Here is an 18,184-nt window from a genome sequence, read left to right on the forward strand (position 1 = left end):
GTGCTTGGCTATCCATTTGATGTCAGACATTGGATGTTGCAGTGGTCTGGCATTTGGGACTAGACCTCATCAGAGCAGAAGGAGCATTGGCCCATGCAACATCATGGCATACTTCCAAACCTCGCTAGCCTGGCTACTTAGCATCAAGTGAATACAGACTCATGTCAAGCAGTGCCTGGCTCCTTCCATCTCTCCTTTGCATTCCTGTCCACCTCCCATCTTCTGATGCTGACTTTCTGCCCTCTCCTCCTGATTCACATTCTTTATGCCCACAAGGTCTGGTTCAATCCAGATGCCTTCACCCCACATTTCAGAGCCCCCACCCTCTACGGAGTTCTTAAAGCTATACCAATCCCTATAATTCATTTTACAATGGAAGGAGGAAGTGGTGTAAAGTTGGGATAGATTTATTTCACTTGTTGCTTATCTTTCCTATTTACATATTCTTGAGACTATTCCTTTACTATCTAGGCCAGGAGGGGCACCTCTTTTCCCCATCCTGTACACGTGGGAGCCATATTCTCCTTACCCCTTAAAGACTTTATATCTTGATCTCCTTCTTTTCTGCATAATCTAACTTTTCCCTTTATTATGACTTTTCATCAGCATATAAACATATTCCTGTAACTCCTGCTTGACAAGAAACTGCAAACAAACTATCCTTTCTGACCTCATACTCTTTTCCAGATTCTGCCAATATGTCTGCTGGTGACTTGGCAAAACTTCCCAAACAACCATCCAATATCTGCTACTGCTGCCATAGTTTGTGAAATTATTTCAACTCTGACACCTGACTTCCCAACTCTCTCTTGCTAAAATCACCAACAATGCCCAGTGTTGCTAATGTCAGTAGATTTCCTCCTTGAGCTCATCTGACTTCTCAGAATGGACTGTGCTGGCAAATCCCTCCTTCCTGAAACCATTTCCTTTTCCTCTGGCAATGGTTACTTTTAATTTTCAAACTGAGACAATGTATGCTCTGCAGGACAGTGAGAGATTGTTTAGATTAGGTTAGTCTGTGGGCATGTCTGTGGAGGACGGTCTTGATTACGTTAACAGACTTGGGAAGACCCAGCCCACTGTGGAGGGCACTATTCCTTAGGCAGGGGATCTTAGACTAAGTGTGAAGAGCAAATTAAACAATATGAAGCCTGCAAGCATTCACTTCTTTCTGCTCTTTGACTGGATATCATGTGACTAGTTTCAAGTCCCTGCGACCTTGAATTTGCTGAAATAATGGACTGAAACTTGGAATTTTGAGCTAAAACAAACCCTTTCATCACCTCTAAGTTACTTTTGTCTCTGTCTCCTGGCTGATGAGATCCAGGTACCTTAGAATCCTTTGGTTCTTTTGTCCTTCTGGCCTTCCTCAACCAGGACCTTTGCATGTGTTCCTGCTACCTGGAGCACCCTTTTCCCAGTTTTTCCTACTCTTCTCTGCTGGTTTTAAATCAAATATCACATCTTCAGAGTGGTTTTCCACTTATCCACCCCCATTAGCTGGCTCTTTTTTTTTTTTATTTTTTTAAGGATTTTCCTGGGCCATTCCTCTTCTTTTTCTGGAGTGTGAACTTCAGAACAGCTCTGTGTTCACTAATGTGAGTTTTGTGTTGGGATCAGTGGCTGTTTCATAGCAGTTATTGAACATACATGTGAGGATGGCCAAAAGAAACTTCACCGTAACCTGAAAAATGCCATGAAAGCAGAGCAAGGCCAGGGTTATAGCAAACCTAATAATAATAATAATAATAATAATAATAATTTCCTTTTTATTCTGGAACACTAAAGAAAAGTCAGATTGCCTGCATTTGAATCCTTGACTCTGGTGAACATGCAAGCATTCAGACACATACACACACAGAGAAAGAGAGAGAGAGGATCATTATTTAACCCCTTAAATTTGTTTTCTCAACTATCTACTCATAATTTTATTATTGTTATTATTATTGTCTGTGCATATGCACACTCATGATGGTACATACGCCACAGCACATATGTGGAGGTTAAGATGAAACCCATGAGAGTCTGTTCTACTACGTGGGTCCCAAATTCAGATTGTCAGACTTGACAGCAAGTGTCCCTACCCATTCTGCTGTCTCGTGGGGCCCCAAAGAGGGATTTGGAGAATTTTCAACTAGTAGGTTTGGAAACATTCAGAATTATTATTTTTTTTATTGATATTTAAAGCGCTACAAATTCTTTGCTTCTGGTAGTCCTCTAGTGATTCCTTGCTAAGGAGGAATTAGCAAGGAATTAGTTTGAGCAAGGCCTGAATCTAACCAGGGCTGGAATTAGTGAATGCAAATTTCTTACTTCAGTCTCACAGTGAGACTGTTATAACCATGTGTCTGACCTTAACTCTCATTCATGTCTTTGTTGTTCGCAGGGATAAATATACATTAAAAAAAAAAACTCACTTAAAATTTTTTTATCCACATTTAACAAGGTCAGTGTTAACAAGTTTCTGTAGTATTTTATGTTATTCTTAAGAAGATGAATTTCATTGACTCCTTATCTTGCTTTGCCTAGTTCCTTTACCCTCCCTTCAATCTATTGAAGGCTGCATACTATCTAAACTCACAAAAAAAAAAAAAAAAAAACAAAAACAAAAACCGAATGACCAGGGGCATTAAGAGAGTTTAGTAAGCATCATGAGAAAACTGAGCATTGGTAAAGAAAAATGCACATTTTTCTAACAAGCCTCCAAGCAAAGGAGGCATTGCATATTAAGGTGTTATGAATGAACAGATATGCAAAGAGAATCTACACTCCTCCACAGTGTTCTAGAATGCGACAAGAAATTCACTGCAGAGCTTACCCAACAGTGACACTTATTAATAACTCATTAGAAAATGATAAGTCTTTTGTCATTAATTTTTCACTTATGAAGCGAAGTGAAAAATTTGCTTCATGTATGATGGAGTGGCTAAGAACACGGCCTTTAAATTGGAGGAGCCCTCTCAATCTCTCTGGGTCTGTTTCTCATTTGAAAAATGGAAATGAGAAAAATGCCTGAAAGGACTAACAGCGAAGCTTAAATAAATTTATCTGCATGCTTGTGTGCCAGCCTTACAAGGGCCATATGAGAGATAGGTATTACCCTCGAGCTGTTTGCTTTTTTGTAAGAGGAGAAGGTTGCTAGAGGTTTCTGATTAACACAAATGCAAAGTAGAAAGCCTTTTCAAAAGAAAAGGTACCAGTTTTTAGTCAATAGTACTTGTTACTTTTAAAACTATTTTTTACCCTTAGTTCTTGAAGGAGCTCTAGACAAGAGTTCACACCTTATTTCCTTTGCTTTAGTAATGGAATAGTTTAATAGCTGGAAATTGAAGATCAGTCTAGTAGAGACCCCAAGTATTTGCATGCTTGTTCAAAATTTTAACTATTATTTTAAGAAGCAAGTGATTTACAGGATAGCCATTGTAGATTTAAAGCCAGTCTGAGAAGTGTGGTGTTTAAGCACTGCCAATTATTTAAAAATATCGATACTGATACAAAAATAATTATATTATCTAAACTATGATACTTTGGTAGTCAAGCTTTCTAATTTCATAAAGTTTGGTCTCATTAAAAAAACGACTAATGCCTGCTCTTTGATGACCTCCCCCTAAGGGGGGAGCAGCCTTACCAGGCCACAGAAGATGACAATGTAGCCACTCCTGATGAGATCTATCTGATAGACTAAGATCAGAAGGAAGGAGAGGGGGACCTTCCCTATCAGTGGACTTGGGGAGGGGCATGCGTGAAGAAGGTGGAGAGAAAGTGGGATTAGGAGGGGAGGAGGGGGGTTTATGAGGGGATGCAAAGTGAATAAAGTGTAACTAATAAAAGTTAAAAAAAAAAAGCAATGCTGATTATTAAGCAAGTAAAAAAAAAAAAGACTAATGATTGAACAATAGAAGCATCCAGTTCTCTCAAACCACTTAAATCATCCCCATCAACTCATTCAAGTTCATGGTTAACTGGTGGAAATGAGGGAATCTTAACAACAACAAAAAGCTCAATGCTCAAATTTAGTAAAAATGGAAACATTTCAAAATACCCATCACTTCTCGTTTCCATGAGTGACTCACTAAACCTTTTATAACTTTGGATGATACAGTTATCACTTTCCATACTTCATGTACTTGAGGGGGGAAAAGCTGTATACTGTAAATAAATTGCTGTATATGTGGTGAAGACAAAAAGGAGCAAGTGTTGGCCTTAGACACAGTTAAGGCACACCTAAGTGTCAGGGCTGTTCTTGGAGATTTTCTCAGGAGAAATGAGGTTTAACCCACACCATCCCAGCACTGTTTAGATTGAAACATTGTATTTGCTGGGTGTAAGGATGCCTGGAGGACAGCAGAAGACCATTCACCCTCCACCCTCCACCCGCTCCTTACCTTCAATGAACACCTCTGCTGATGTGGTGTCTGAGCCGCTGGGGTTCGTAGCCAGACACGTGTAGCGACCTGTGTCGTCCTCAAAGGCCTCAGCGATGACCAAGGTGTGCAGCTCCCCACCCTCACAATGGATCTGGATGTCGGGACTGTTGTACAGTTCCTTCCCCTCACAGAACCATCTGCAGGACCAACAGAGGACAGGGGTATGACTGAGGATGGGTATGCGAAGCGATGAAGCAGTGGCAGGAGACTAAGCAAGCCTCATGCCGTGCTAGAAGATGCTTGCTCGATGAAAGATCTGGGTCAGTGTTAGTCATGGAAATGGAACCCAGCCTGTGAAATTAGCGACTAGACACATCTACCCCACAAAGATTTTCTTTTGCAAAACATCTTGCACACTTTAGTAACCTTAAAATTAGCAATCATGTTGAATTCATAAAAAGTGTTTGGTTACAAAATCAAGGGAAAAGACCTCAAAGTGTCTTACAACATATTTTATAATGAAGGACTCCTATCCATGATCATTATAACTTTACCGATTATTCTTATGTAAGGAAGAGCAAAGAAGAAATATAAATTTCATGCTCAAACTATCTGCAGTGCTCAGGAAACACAGTCATTAATGGAATTTCTATTGACTAGCAAGACTTCTAAGCTCCGAGAAGTAAAGGATCGAATGCCTTCACATTTTTGATACTTAAAACAGTTTCTAGCTGACGACTTTGCTCTCCAAGATGGAGAGAGGGAGCAACTGAGCTGTAATTCATTCTTGCTAGTCAGCACTTTCTTTTCCCAAATGGTGGAGTTTGGAGCTGATTGACAAAGGTTCCATTCCACAGTCTTTCTATTTCCCTTGCTCCTCAACCTAATAGCAGTTGACTGCTTTTCATAAAACAAAACAAGTCAAATAAAAACAAAACATACGTTACCCTCAAACCTGCTAGTGAGGTATGCTTTTAAAGAAACACAGAGGAATGTGCTAGTATAAACTAAGTCTGGAGAGTCTGGAACTCTATTTTCCATTCAGCTATTAGTAATATTAGGAAATTGGTTCTGAGTTATATTCTGTCAAACTCTATGGGCTTGGCATCCTTTTGTGAAAACATGGTGACATTGGGGACTACTTTTTTATTTGGAGTTACGGGGTGTAGGTCTATATTTAATTTGAAAACAAAGGCGCTTGCTAATTCTCAGAGCACTAATCCCAGAAGCCATATTAAAAACCACATGTGAATACTTACAAAAGGATAGCCATGACTTAGGGAATTAAAGACTGTAACATAACGAGCCAATACCATGCACCGTTTTATGTAATATGGCTCGTATCATTTTGGAGTGACAGAAAGGGGGAGTCTTTGATTCTGGAACACAGTGTGATTGTTCTTCTTTGCAGGAAGTCTCAGAGATCCACACAGCTTAAAGCCATGCTTCATCCCACTCTTCCCTCTTTCCACAGCCAGAGTCCAGCTAGCTGCTCACAGTAAGCACGATGTTAGCCTGATGGCCCTGTCTTTGATAAATAATAAATTTTGTGTCATCATGCTCCTGAATTTCCTCCAACTGTCACTCCTTAAACTTCGGGTCCGTAATTGATTGGTTTCCTAGCGACCTCACCTTAGCCTTATTTTCTATTGTTCTTTTTATGCTAAACCTCTGTTTCTGTCAAATATTCCAGGGACTCACTATTATATCACCTCAAGGGTTACTGTCCTACCATTCTGACACTCTCCCTTCCTTGGAATTAATTGTCTTCTGACCTTCTGCATTAATCCTCATTACAAACAATCCCTTCTCCAAGGCCAAGCCAAAGGCTTGCTCAACAAAGCTTCCACTGACCACAGAACTGCTGAGTGTTGTCTAAACAAAGGCACTGAATCCTGTTTGGTAACCTCTGAAACTAATGTGGAGTTTGTGTGTCTGTTCTGGTTTTAGGTAGTTTTGGCTTCCAGGAAAAAGATATAAACCCACTATTAAGGGAAGATGAATCATGGAAAGGTATGGGGAGGTCTAAGAACACGATGATATCCAGGGAGTAGATGTACCTCATCGGGAGGAGTTTGCCAGCTACAAAAGTCTGTGCAGAATCTCACCCTCGAACTCCGCAAATTTACAGCCTGCAAAACAGTTTTAACATGGTTGCCAGCAAAATCCTGCTTTTTGTATTTTTGAATGGCTGAGAGGGAAGAAAAATCAAAAGAAGAATAATATTTTGTGACACTGAAAATTATAATAACCTCAAACTTTGGAGTCAATAAAGTGTTATATATATTTTAAACATAACCACATTCATTCATTTATGTATTGCCTGTGGCTGCTTTTGCTTTATGGTGATGGGGTAGGGAAGGAGTTGCAATACACTGTCCAGCGCCGAAACTCACTTTCTGGACTTTCTAGGCAAAGTTCCCCAGAGCCTGATTTTGTTTCTGACCTTGAGACAGCTGCCTCAGCACCACCTGGAAAGAGTTGGTTAGACATACAGAATCCTGACCCTCATCCAAAGATCCCTGAGTGCTTCACTGGAATAGAACTTTTAAGTCCGGGTCTAATACACCCTAGTTGTCCGGGTCTAATACACCTAGTGCTAACCTGTACCAGCGAGTCTTGATTCTCCATTCCAAGCCAACTGTGCTTCACATCTCTGGTCTCTTGTATGTAGGCACATTCTCAGTTCTTTTGTTTTCTTCCTATTGGTACTTAAACACTTTTAATATCACCTCACTTATTTGACGTTTGATCACTTACTGCGTTTTAAACGGTTTATTTATTTTGTATGTATGAGTGTTTGTGTGTGTGAGTGTAATGTATGTGTACCATGTGCACGATTCATGCATATGGTGGCCGGAAGAGGGTGTCAGCTTCCCTGGAACTGGAGTTAGGGGTGGTTGTGAGGTACAGTGTGGTGCTGGCCACTGAACCTGGATCCTCCGCAAGAACAGCAGATGCTTTAAACTGCTGAGCCATCTCTCCAGCCCTACTCACCATTAGGCTTTTCTATCTTCTGTATTACTTTCTTCTATCTTTACTCAATGTCTAATGCATGTATGTCTTATTTTCCTACCTAGAAAATGGTCTACTTTTTTTATTAGTACAAAATAATGGTTTTTTTTGTGATAATTTCATATACACACTATAACATACTTTGATTCTATTTCCCCCTTCCCTTTCTTCCCTCCAAATTCTTCCATATGCTCCCCTTTGCTTTCTCTTTCTGATTCTTTTTTGAGACAGGGTCTCACTGTGCAGCCTAGGCTGGCCTGGAACTTACAGTGATCCTCCTGTCTTGGCCTCTTGAGTGTACTAGGATTACCAACCTAACTCACCATGACTGGAATCATTTCTGTTCCCTCTTGATACTTAATCACTAATATGAACTAGCTCTTGATTGCAAAAAAAATGCATTTAGAGCAATTTATTATTGATCGTCTATGAACCACACCATGCTGGTCTGTGACTGTCACACATTACCTCATACTCAGCCTTTGAGGGTTACGATTCACTTTTCTCATCAAATACTCTGAGAAGGCCTGAAGAAAAATACTGTTTAATGGTCTCTGATCTAGCATTTACCACACTTAATAGATCATGGGATTCTCAATAAGCACTTACCAGAATCCCACATGCATATCATGAGATTTTCTAGAATATTAATTCCATAGAACTTGCATTTTAAAAAGACAGATTATAATGTATTAAAGATAAGTACCAGAATAAAAGAAAAAAAAAAACCTCCACTCACAATACATATAGTTGAAATATACCGTAAAGAGTTTATATTTCATATATCAGAAAGAGTAAGATAAATGCTTTCTTTGCAACAATAGACATTGTTTTTATTAAGACTATATTACTTAGCCTTCCATATTAGAGACATGTATTATTACACACACACACACACACACACTTTTTTTAGGAGGTAAGATCTTTAAGATGGGCTCTTTTGTACCAGGCTGGTCTCAACTCACTGTGTCAATTTCATATTTCCCAATTCTGGCCCTGAACTCCCGATCTTCCTGCTTCTGTTTCCCAAGTGTCTGTGCCACAGGCACGTGCCTCCCACTCAGCTGTCCATAATAGATTGAAATCAGTTCTTCCTGTGTTTCCCTATCCTACTAAATATAAGTTTCTTCTGGGTTTATGCCTTGGTCTTTTTAATGTATTCTCTTCGCTTTAGCAGAGTGTTTGGTGTGCTAAAGGTGCTTAAACACACCTTTATTTTCTGGGTTTCTGCTGCTTTGGCATCTGGGGTGGCCATCAGGAGATTGTCCTTTCCAGAGTCAGCCATACCTAGAAATCTGAAACTGGCCTGTAAGCATGACTTTCACATGCAAACCAAGAAACCCAGAATGCTTGCTTCTGTCACATTCTCCACTGGGCTGTCACTCAGAGCCACCACATGCTTACCTGCTCTCATGGTCCCTCAGCCAGGTGCTGAAAAATAGGGACAGGCCCTGTGCCTCAGAACCCACTGATTCATACAAATGGGCTAATTATCAGTTGGCTCATTCTTCCCTCTATTTCTATCCTTCTTATAGAAATTGTAATACTGACTTCCATGCATAGTTTCCCTGCCCTGGCCTGGGAGCTGACTTGGTTTTTCTTGTGGTATGGCTGTGTGAACTGTAAGTATAAATGATCTCCAATTTCTCTACTTCCCCTCTCGCTTATTTTCCACAGGGTCTCACAATGCTGCCCTCACTGGCCTTCAACTGGGAGATCTCCTACCTCAGCCTCCCCAGTGACAAACTAACTTTTAATTGCAATAAGGTCCTGGCCTGTTAGCCTCACAATAGCTGACATTTCAAAACTTGGACCACTGCCGGTGAATTAATAAAGGAACAAGTATATAAAAGATGAAAGGGCTGAACAAATAGTGTAAGTCAGATCAGTGTCATAGGTTTTGCTTTAGACTGTTTATGTTGAGAAGTTTATCCTCTCTGATCAAGTCAAACTGAAGTGTATTTCACAAGTATAAACTTAAAACACTGTAGTTACTGAGCATCTCAGGAGAGATCAGCCGCGTCCACTCTTCATGTAGCTTGTAGCAGATGTAAACCACCTTCTTTGCTAAGCTGAAAGAACCTTTGATTTTGACGTCTTGACAACCCTCATTAGATGAGGCATGCACCGTAGTCATGTTTGTTTAGTTACATTTGAACAAAGTCATAATTCTAGCAGCTCCCTGGCAAAGAACTCAGCACACTCAGTATGTAGAGAGGAGTTGAAAGTCAGGTCTGTTGATCAAATGCTGACCTCCTAAAGTTTTTCCCACATTAAACTCTCATTGCTAGAGGGGTTTAAGAAAACCAGTGTTGGCATGGTAATAAAGCACGGCCAAGGCAGTGTCATTGGCTTGCTTCCTCCGTGACAGATATCACTAATCAATCAGAATGATGTAAGGGATCAGAAGCCTCAGCAGAGCTGTTTGGGCAGACTACAAAGCAGATGAAGTCAAAGCTTTAAGTGACACATGATTGCCATCATCAGCCTGGTCTCTTTCTAGAAAACACAGTCTCTGTTTTTCCTGTTCCTCTGGCTCTTGAAAGTCAAAGTCCATTGGTTGGGCGCAGAGCCTGGATGCAAACATGTAATTTGTCTAACAAACAGTATACTGGGTTAAACTTCCACTTCTCCTGTTCTTCTAAATTTGAATTCTGAGAGGTAATTGATCTAGTGAGTAATATATTAGACAACACCTTGGAAAATTAAAGTCTTAATATCTCCAAATTTGAACACACTTGGGAGTTTCCTTCAGCTAACAAATTCTTTTCTTCTCCATATGCTACCTGTAGTATATATGTTCACATGTGTCTTGTCTGTGTGCAGATGCATGCTATGTAGGCTGGGTGTTTTCTCTCTGGCTCTCTAGTCTTTGAGTGGGTCTCTCCCTCAACCTGTAGCTCATCATGGGGCTAGACTGAATGGCCAACGAGCTTTGCAGATCTGCCCGTCTCTGTCACCTCAGCACTGGTGTTGCAGATGCTGCCGCTGTGCCAAGTTCACGAGTGCACGGACTCAAGTTTCAGGTCCCCACGCCTGTGCAGCAAGCACTTTTACCCACAGAGCCATCTACTTTGTTTTTGAGACACAGTTTTGATCTGGAGCCCAGGCTGGACTTGAACTTGTTATTACTGGGGTTACAGGTGTTGCCCACATGCTGAGCCACACTTTGAAAAACTTCTAAATAAGAAATTATTAAAACATACAAATACAAATCTTATAGTGATAAGGAAGAGGGGACATAGTAGTTTTTCAATGATAATCCTTAAAAGTAATATAGTCAGAAAACAGGGAAAAGTTAATATCTATCGATGGCTATTACATCTCAGGTGTTTTGCACGTAAGACCTCACTGCATGTAAGAACTCATTGTATATAAGAAATTATCTCAGTCTCGGAGTGAAGTCATTATCATAGTTTTAGATACAACTGACTCTTATTTATCTACAGTAATGAAAAAGAGGATCACAGACAATTAAATCTGCATAATCCCCAACATGCCGTTTCCCACCTTGCTTTCATCTCCATCTTTCATCAAGTTTTCAACTCTGGATATAAACGTGTTTTAACAAAGTTTCCTGATTCCCACTTTCTAACCTCTGGTGCAGCTGCACAGCATTGAGGGAGTTGCAGCACAACAGGGAGTCCAGGGAAACTGGAGAAGCCAACCTTGAAAAATTATTGTGTGTGCTAAATCCCCCTACAAAAGAACGAAGGGTGGGGGTGTGTGGGTAAACCTGGTGCCACCGGCTGTCAGACTGCAAGGCCATGAACGGGGTGCGATAATCACCTTGCATCAGTTGGAAGTAAAATGTATAGGGTTAGGTTCTAGAGTCACATTCATTCACTCATTCATTAGTTCATTCAGCAGTTATTTATTCATTCGCCAAGGGGCTTGCTGTACCTGAGCTCCCAATGAGTGCCTGAGAACACAGCTAGCCACTAACCCATCTAGAGGCGAATGGAGGAGAAAGGCCAGCTAGAGGCATCTAAGGAGCTTGGCTTCCTTCTAGGCAGAGACTGCTTCAAAAGTCTTTCTGAAAAAATGGTTATAAATTTATACTTACAGATTTAAAAACTTGCTTTAGATAGAAGACTTTGGTTAAAACCAACATACTGAAAAGAGGATAATGTGGACAGAGTTCACAATTCTCTCTTTCTGGTCATAAGGGACATAGAACATAGGAAAAAGAACTGGAGAATTTAAAGCTCTATGGGAAAGTGTATTTAATTGTGGCCTAAGTTTTGAGTGAAGTTTTTATGTATATATTTCTTTTTGTTGCACAATGCTTCTCAGTACCTAGGAATGCCAGCACACTCTAACCTAAAAAATGAGATTATGTCAATTATCCAAGGTTCGAAAGATGGCAGCGGCAGCAAGTGATTGGATTGAAATCCAAGAAGGTGTTTTACATAGAAAAGTTCCCTATTTCATCATTCACTTTCTGTATTCCAAAGTGAGGTTGAGGGGAACTTTTGATCTGCTGTGAATTCAATGGTATCCGTTTGCAGCCCTGGACTTACTCAGGTAGAGCTCAGAAAGGGTCAGAGGGGGAATAAAGTCAGGTGACTACAGCCGCTTCTGAGCAAACAGCTGTCCCTCAGAACTGCCCATCCTTTCCATCTTTGGTTGGTAGAAGAAAACATAATCATTTATCTCCCTGAATAGTCTTTCTTTTCTATTAGCAACTGGCAGTGGGGCTCGGAGTGTAAGCGGCGGTATCCATCTGTAAATGCTCAGGGCACTCCGATTCTCCATGAGAGAGCTACAAATGTTGACTTTTATGAGAATAAATCCAACTGATAAAACAAGAGGAACCACCGAACACACCCACAAAGCGTAACGCATACTTTCCAGTTGTAACGTACTAACGACCTATGTTAAATTCACATGCAACATCACTTGGCCAGGAGCTGACTGCTAATTCCATCCCAATGCTACTATTTAGCAAGATATAGAGATTTTATGAACAGCAGTTTCTTCTGACCATTTTTTCATTTTATGGAACCGCAACTACACATCACAGAAATTTTTTTGTGTGTGCCACATTTTAAACACGTGGCTTTTAAAATGAAAAAAAACCTGATTTATAAAAGGCAAAAAGCTTCACTGGCGGATCTTGACTAATGTTTTCTAACGCTGCTGAGCAAAGTGGCAAATCAAAGAAACCAGTTAATGGAAACAGGGAAATGTGGATGGAGTAAGAACTTTTGAAAACAGTAGAGATTTTATGTTTTCATCTCTGACATTTTGTGTTCATGGGAAAGTAATGTTATGCTGAAAAGATGCCTCTTGATTTTTCTTTTTCAAATGTTTCTTTTTTTCATTACCTTCATTGGTTCCTGGAATGATTTCTCTGCAAAGGTGTGCCAATGATAAGCTCAGGGAGCAAGCTGAGTGCTGAGCTGAACTCTATCCCTACGCTTCCTTCACGGTCAGATCTGAAGAAAACTAAAAACCCCACTTCTTTAACACTATTCCAGTGAAAATGAAATGAGGAGAAGGAAAACCCCAGAAAGATCCCACTGACCCATTCTCCTTAAGGAACGGTAGGGCTCTGCCATGAACTGGAGACGCACAAAACCAAATGGCAAGTTAGGCCCAGCACGAGCCTAGTTTAGGCCTGAACTGACAGGGAGGCCATCACCATCTGTAAGCACTGCAGTTTGTACATCCTCAGCTAAACACCAATTCGTTTTTATGGAGCAATGTTTGTCTTGCCACCAAAGATTTCTGAATTTTTCACATGTGCTCATGTTAACCACAAGATGTACCTTGTTTATTCTGTCACGTGGATTTATGGGCTGACTGGACTGAAACGAGTTCTTGTTTAAATTTACTATGGCTATAATTTCACGATTGCTTAGCTTGAAGGGCAATAGCTAAATCTATGTGGACAACAGATGTACTTTAACCTGATCATCCAAAAGGGACCAATAAACCAACTGGCTTTTTGAAATTCAAAGCTCACGAAAATGGGATAAGATAGATTATAAACCTAAACCAAACTCATGATTAGCAATTCTTTTCTCAATATTCACTTTATCTCCTGGGGGGGGGGAAGGAAAAAATAAAAACAAAACAGAACAACAAGGAAACCAAATAACAAAAAAGGACTGGAACAACTCACGTAAGATTAAAGTTTAAAAAAGATTTTATTTTGTTCTGACTGTGCGTGCATGATGGTTTTGTGGCTGCACATTATGAGCATAGCCTTATTTCATTGTTATCCTTACAAAAAATTATAAAAACACTCAAGTTAAATCTATACCAAATATTATGCTGCCAGAGATGTTCAAATATTAGCTTGCCTCTAACAGTCTCCACACCAGTGGTGCAGCAGAGAGGACCCAGTGCAGAGAGGTAGCAGCCCTGGTTCTCACGACAAGGTCAGCGTGATCCCATCCTTCTCTCTTTCCTTTTCTACATTGTGAAACCTGAGACGCATTTAGCTAGTGTGTCCTCCAATGGGTCCCAAGAACCTACTTCTCCTGCAGGTTGACCAGTCACACTGGAAGTTCTGTAGCCAGAGACAGTTACAAAACACCAGGTCCAAAAAAACTACACATCCGTCTTTATTACAGGACTTCCTAGAGCTCAGACTGAGCCAATATTCAGTCTTTCTATGAGGGAAATATGGCAGGAGTCATTCTCAGTCGCATTTGACTGTGAAGCATGTGCTTTGAGAGGCATGCTGAGGGGCCAGTATTGTGGGAGATGGATTCTGGGAAAACGTGAGCTGAATTATCACCAAGATCCCATCTCATTCTGTGAGAGTGACATTTAGTACCTGGCATAAATTTTAAATATAAGGGTGTGGTAGGTGATGGGTAAGATTCTCAAAGCCCCCTCCCCCGCCATGTCATTCAATTACACACTTTTCTTGTTACACCTGTTAGTTTAAAAAAAAAATCTGTTCACTCTCACCACTACTCTGCGTAAGCACACAACTAAGTCAGCATGACCCAACAAGTTGTACTTCAAAGCTACACTGAAAATTTGTACTAAATGCTTCCAAGTCCTCAAAGTGGGGAAGAAATGGATTACAGAGCCTGGGAATGAGACATCACACCCATAAAAACAGCGAGAGATGCCTACTCAGCTATTTTGTTGCTAGAGCTATGGCAGGTACTTATTAGCTATTGTTGTAACTTGGATGACATTCCAAAGGGGATAAAATGGGAGATGTTTTCTTAGACACTTCTGTCAATCATGTATGCTCTTGGAACTTGTCAATCGAAATACAGTGATTACCTCAGACTTAAGAAACCTAAAGGGCCCAAAGCCAAAACTGAGGAAGGGACATTGGCTCTTCTTGGTGTCTTCAACTCTGCAATTACTGAAACCAAACTGCAGTTCCTGTGGGGACTCTCAGAGCCCAGTTGTACGTCTACGCCTGATGATAAGCAACAGCACCAGCACAGATCCCTTCCTCTGTGGGAGAACATCTTTCTCCACAAAGTGAAGGATGTTTCATCTAAAATTCCTCTAGTTTGGTTTCTTGCCTTAAGGCTGCTGCTACTAGCTGCTCATGACAGAGGTAAAGGAGGAAGAAACAAAATAGCAACAGGGGCCAAAAAAAAAAAAACAAAAAACAAAAACAAGGTCCGTTCACACTGCTTTCCAAAATGGTGGCTCTTTTGCTATTCAAGAGGCCTTTCTTCCTATCTTTCACTTCTCCAAATGAGCTTTCATTGGTGTCGGCTCCATCAGCCAAGGAAAGGGGCAGGAGAGTGGCTTCAGCCTGTCAGAGGCCTGTCAGTGTAGCCAGTTAGGTATCTCAAGAAGCACAAAGCAAGCACCTCAGCCAGACTGAGTGTGCAGTCAGAAGCTCTATGTGGAGAATATGTTGTCTTTGCAAGTAAAGGCTTTTTCACAGCTAACTTCTTTCAAAGCCACCTTGTCTCCTATATATGTTCCCCGTGTTTTTATTTTGTGTTCCCTCTACAAGTCCATATGCAGAGAAGTTTAGCTTTCCAAGGAGAGCTGTTAAGAAATGAAGTAGCCACTGAGGAGAGCATGCTCTCAACTCAAGAGGGAAAATTAGGGGTGGAAGGAATTATATTCCTAACAGACAGCACTCAGGGGCCCTGCAGTAACTCTTCTGCCTGGGATAGTAAATGGCTTCACTAAATACTTGCAGCAACATTTACACACACACACACACACAGACCACATACCTATGTACACAACTACCTTTAAACATGTAACACAATCCAATCCTTGAAGCAAATTCCCAAGGTTCTCAGACAACTTGCAAAAGCTGCTCCCCTGATTCTAGCCACATTCTCTAAACCACATATTTTTCCTTATCCCGCCATTTGGATCAAGTACATACTTTCAAATTTGTAGACAAGTGAGGCATTTTCCAAGAAAGCTGCCTCCCAGTATGTTTCTTCAGATCTCCCGGGTGTAGCTACTGCCCAGGCAGGAAGGAGCCTCAGGTGTGTGAGGAAGAACAGGAAGTGAGAATTAATTATAGGTTCATGTAGTTGGGCATTTGAATAACGAAAAAAATGGCATTTTCACTTTCATTTATTTGTTCCGGACAAATCCTCTTAAGCTGACATTTCATTCTAATTGGTCAGGTTTTTGTTTTGTTTTGTTTTAACTGTGAGAATTTGTACTATGCCTTATAGGCTTAAAATTTTGTCATTGAAAAAAAAAAGATGTTTTTATTATGTCATGATAAAAGTATTCTTCTTTCTGATTATGCTTGGAACGTCTTCCCTTACCTGGCAATTTATAGTTACAGAGTGTTTCCATGCTCCGTGTCCCAGAAGCATAGTGATGTCACAGTTTACAACGTGTAAAAATCTGGGGGTAGAAGTAATATAGGCTTGGCAAAAGGCAAAATAATTGAATAAATAAATAAAGTTACTAATTTAAAAAATACTCATGTGACCCGTAGCACAGAGCAAATGCATCTTTGAGTATTATGTGATCCTGAGGGAGGGGTGTGGCCTGGGGGGGGGGAAGGCTAAAGCATACGTGATCCACTTATTAAAAGAAATTATGATACTCCTGTACTTGGATAGCAAATAACATAGGTGTATTTGGAGACTTTAAAATATGACTGATGACAACACCGGCGTGTGTTTTCTTTGAAGCGGAGGGCAATGTAAGTGCTTGGAACCGGTCCTGGGGGTGAGGCTGCTAACGTAGGTGTAAAGCAGAACATCTCCGGCCTCTGCTTCAGACATCTCTCCTTGGAGTTTCAAGACTGCACACAAGGAGAGTCTTTTCAGTGTGATCTTATCACTTTGATGAGCCACGTGCTAGGGAAAACTGAAAAGCATTGTGCTTGGTACTCGATGAAAGCGGAAGGCAGCATGCCGCGAGGAGCCGCTGTTTCACTTACGTGCCTTTGCTCCCCTTCTCTGGCCACACGTCGCCCTAGCATCCCTATCATTTTGAGCGCTCCAATGGTCCACTATCTGTCAAGTTTATTGGGAGTTGGTTTTGCAATTGCTAGTCAGATCAGGTGGAGTGATGGCTCAGCAGGCAACAGCTTGACAACCTGAGTTTGAAGCTTGGGACGAACATACAATTTTGTTTGCAGTGGCTGAACCTGCATACACTGAGTAATCCCAGCACTCTTGAGGCACAATGGGATATGGGGACAGAAGAAGTAGCCAGGAGAACTGTGCTTACTTGGCACAGTGGCAGAAAGCAGAGGGGTCCTATCTCAAAGGCAAGGGAAGGGAGAAGACTGAATCTCGCAAAGCATTCTCTTGACCTCTACATACATTCTATGGCACCTGAGTGCTTACACCCCCACACTTACAAATTACATAAATAAATAAATTTTTTAAAACTGTGAAGTGAATTTTGAAAGGTTTAGAAAATCCCTATGATTTTTAATAGCTAAAGTTATTCCATATGTCCAAAGATGGAATGGATTGGAATAAATTGGAATGGGTTAGTGAGTTCTCTGTCACTGGAGAATTGAAGATGGGAGATAATTGGCAAGGATGTTGTAGAGAGAATTCAAGAGCTAAATGGATAGGTCATTGGGAAACTATGCTGACCAGGGTTATATCTTTTCTTTTAGTGATGGTTGATGGCCGAGGCACGAAATTGGTAAGAAGCATCTAGTGTCTAGAGTGCTGGATGCTGAGAAATATCAGAGCCCTCTTAACTGTGACGTGCACATAGATTATCCCCATTTAATAAGACAGCGCAGCAGATTTCCAGGGGCCCTTTAATGAGAATTGTTTACTGAATACGAATTAGTTGTTGAATGGATCTTACATTCAAAACACACACATTATTTCCCTTTTTCTAACTAGATTATGTTGTGGAAATAGAGCTTTAAAAATGACTTCATAGTTTGTAAAAAAGAAAAAAGGTAACAAATTAACATTTGACTATAAGTATCTTCTTTCATAAAAAAGATTCTGCATTTAATCATTTTCAATAGTAACTGTCTGTCTGTATGTTTCCATTTTTCTTCATGGGGATCATATTTAGCTTCATTTCATAGACACCGAGACTTTAGCTTTTACAAATATGTCTATTAGGGAATTATATACATATTCTGTGTTCAAATACAGTGAGGTGCAACCTAAATTTTCAACAGCACACCTGAGATCACTAAAAAAAGCTTAAAGTGTTGCTGTTAGATTGGACAATAATTCTTGAGGAACTTACCTTGTTCATGTGTTTTGATAGTTTTCTATCCTGCCCTTTATTCATTTGTTGAGATCTTTGTTAGATTCCCCCTCCCCCAAATATTCTTCTCAAATACATCAACCAAAGATAGTGGAACTGCCACTCATAAAGATGCCTAGGAGATACAA

At 40.5% G+C, this 18,184-nt stretch overlaps 1 protein-coding gene across 5 annotated transcripts in view; it reads right to left on the minus strand.

Moving 5' to 3' along the window:
• Palld (palladin, cytoskeletal associated protein) overlaps positions 1-18,184 on the minus strand; it is a 407,054-nt gene that overhangs the window by 205,731 nt on the left and 183,139 nt on the right. For all 5 annotated transcript variants that reach the window (XM_060381838.1, XM_060381835.1, XM_060381836.1 and 2 more), the window contains one exon: positions 4,386-4,564. In XM_060381838.1, coding sequence (XP_060237821.1) covers positions 4,386-4,564 — 179 coding nt within the window. The remainder of the gene's footprint in view (positions 1-4,385; positions 4,565-18,184) is intronic.

This window comes from Meriones unguiculatus, chromosome 4 (genome assembly GCF_030254825.1).
Source record: "Meriones unguiculatus strain TT.TT164.6M chromosome 4, Bangor_MerUng_6.1, whole genome shotgun sequence".
Lineage (NCBI taxonomy): Eukaryota > Metazoa > Chordata > Mammalia > Rodentia > Muridae > Meriones > Meriones unguiculatus.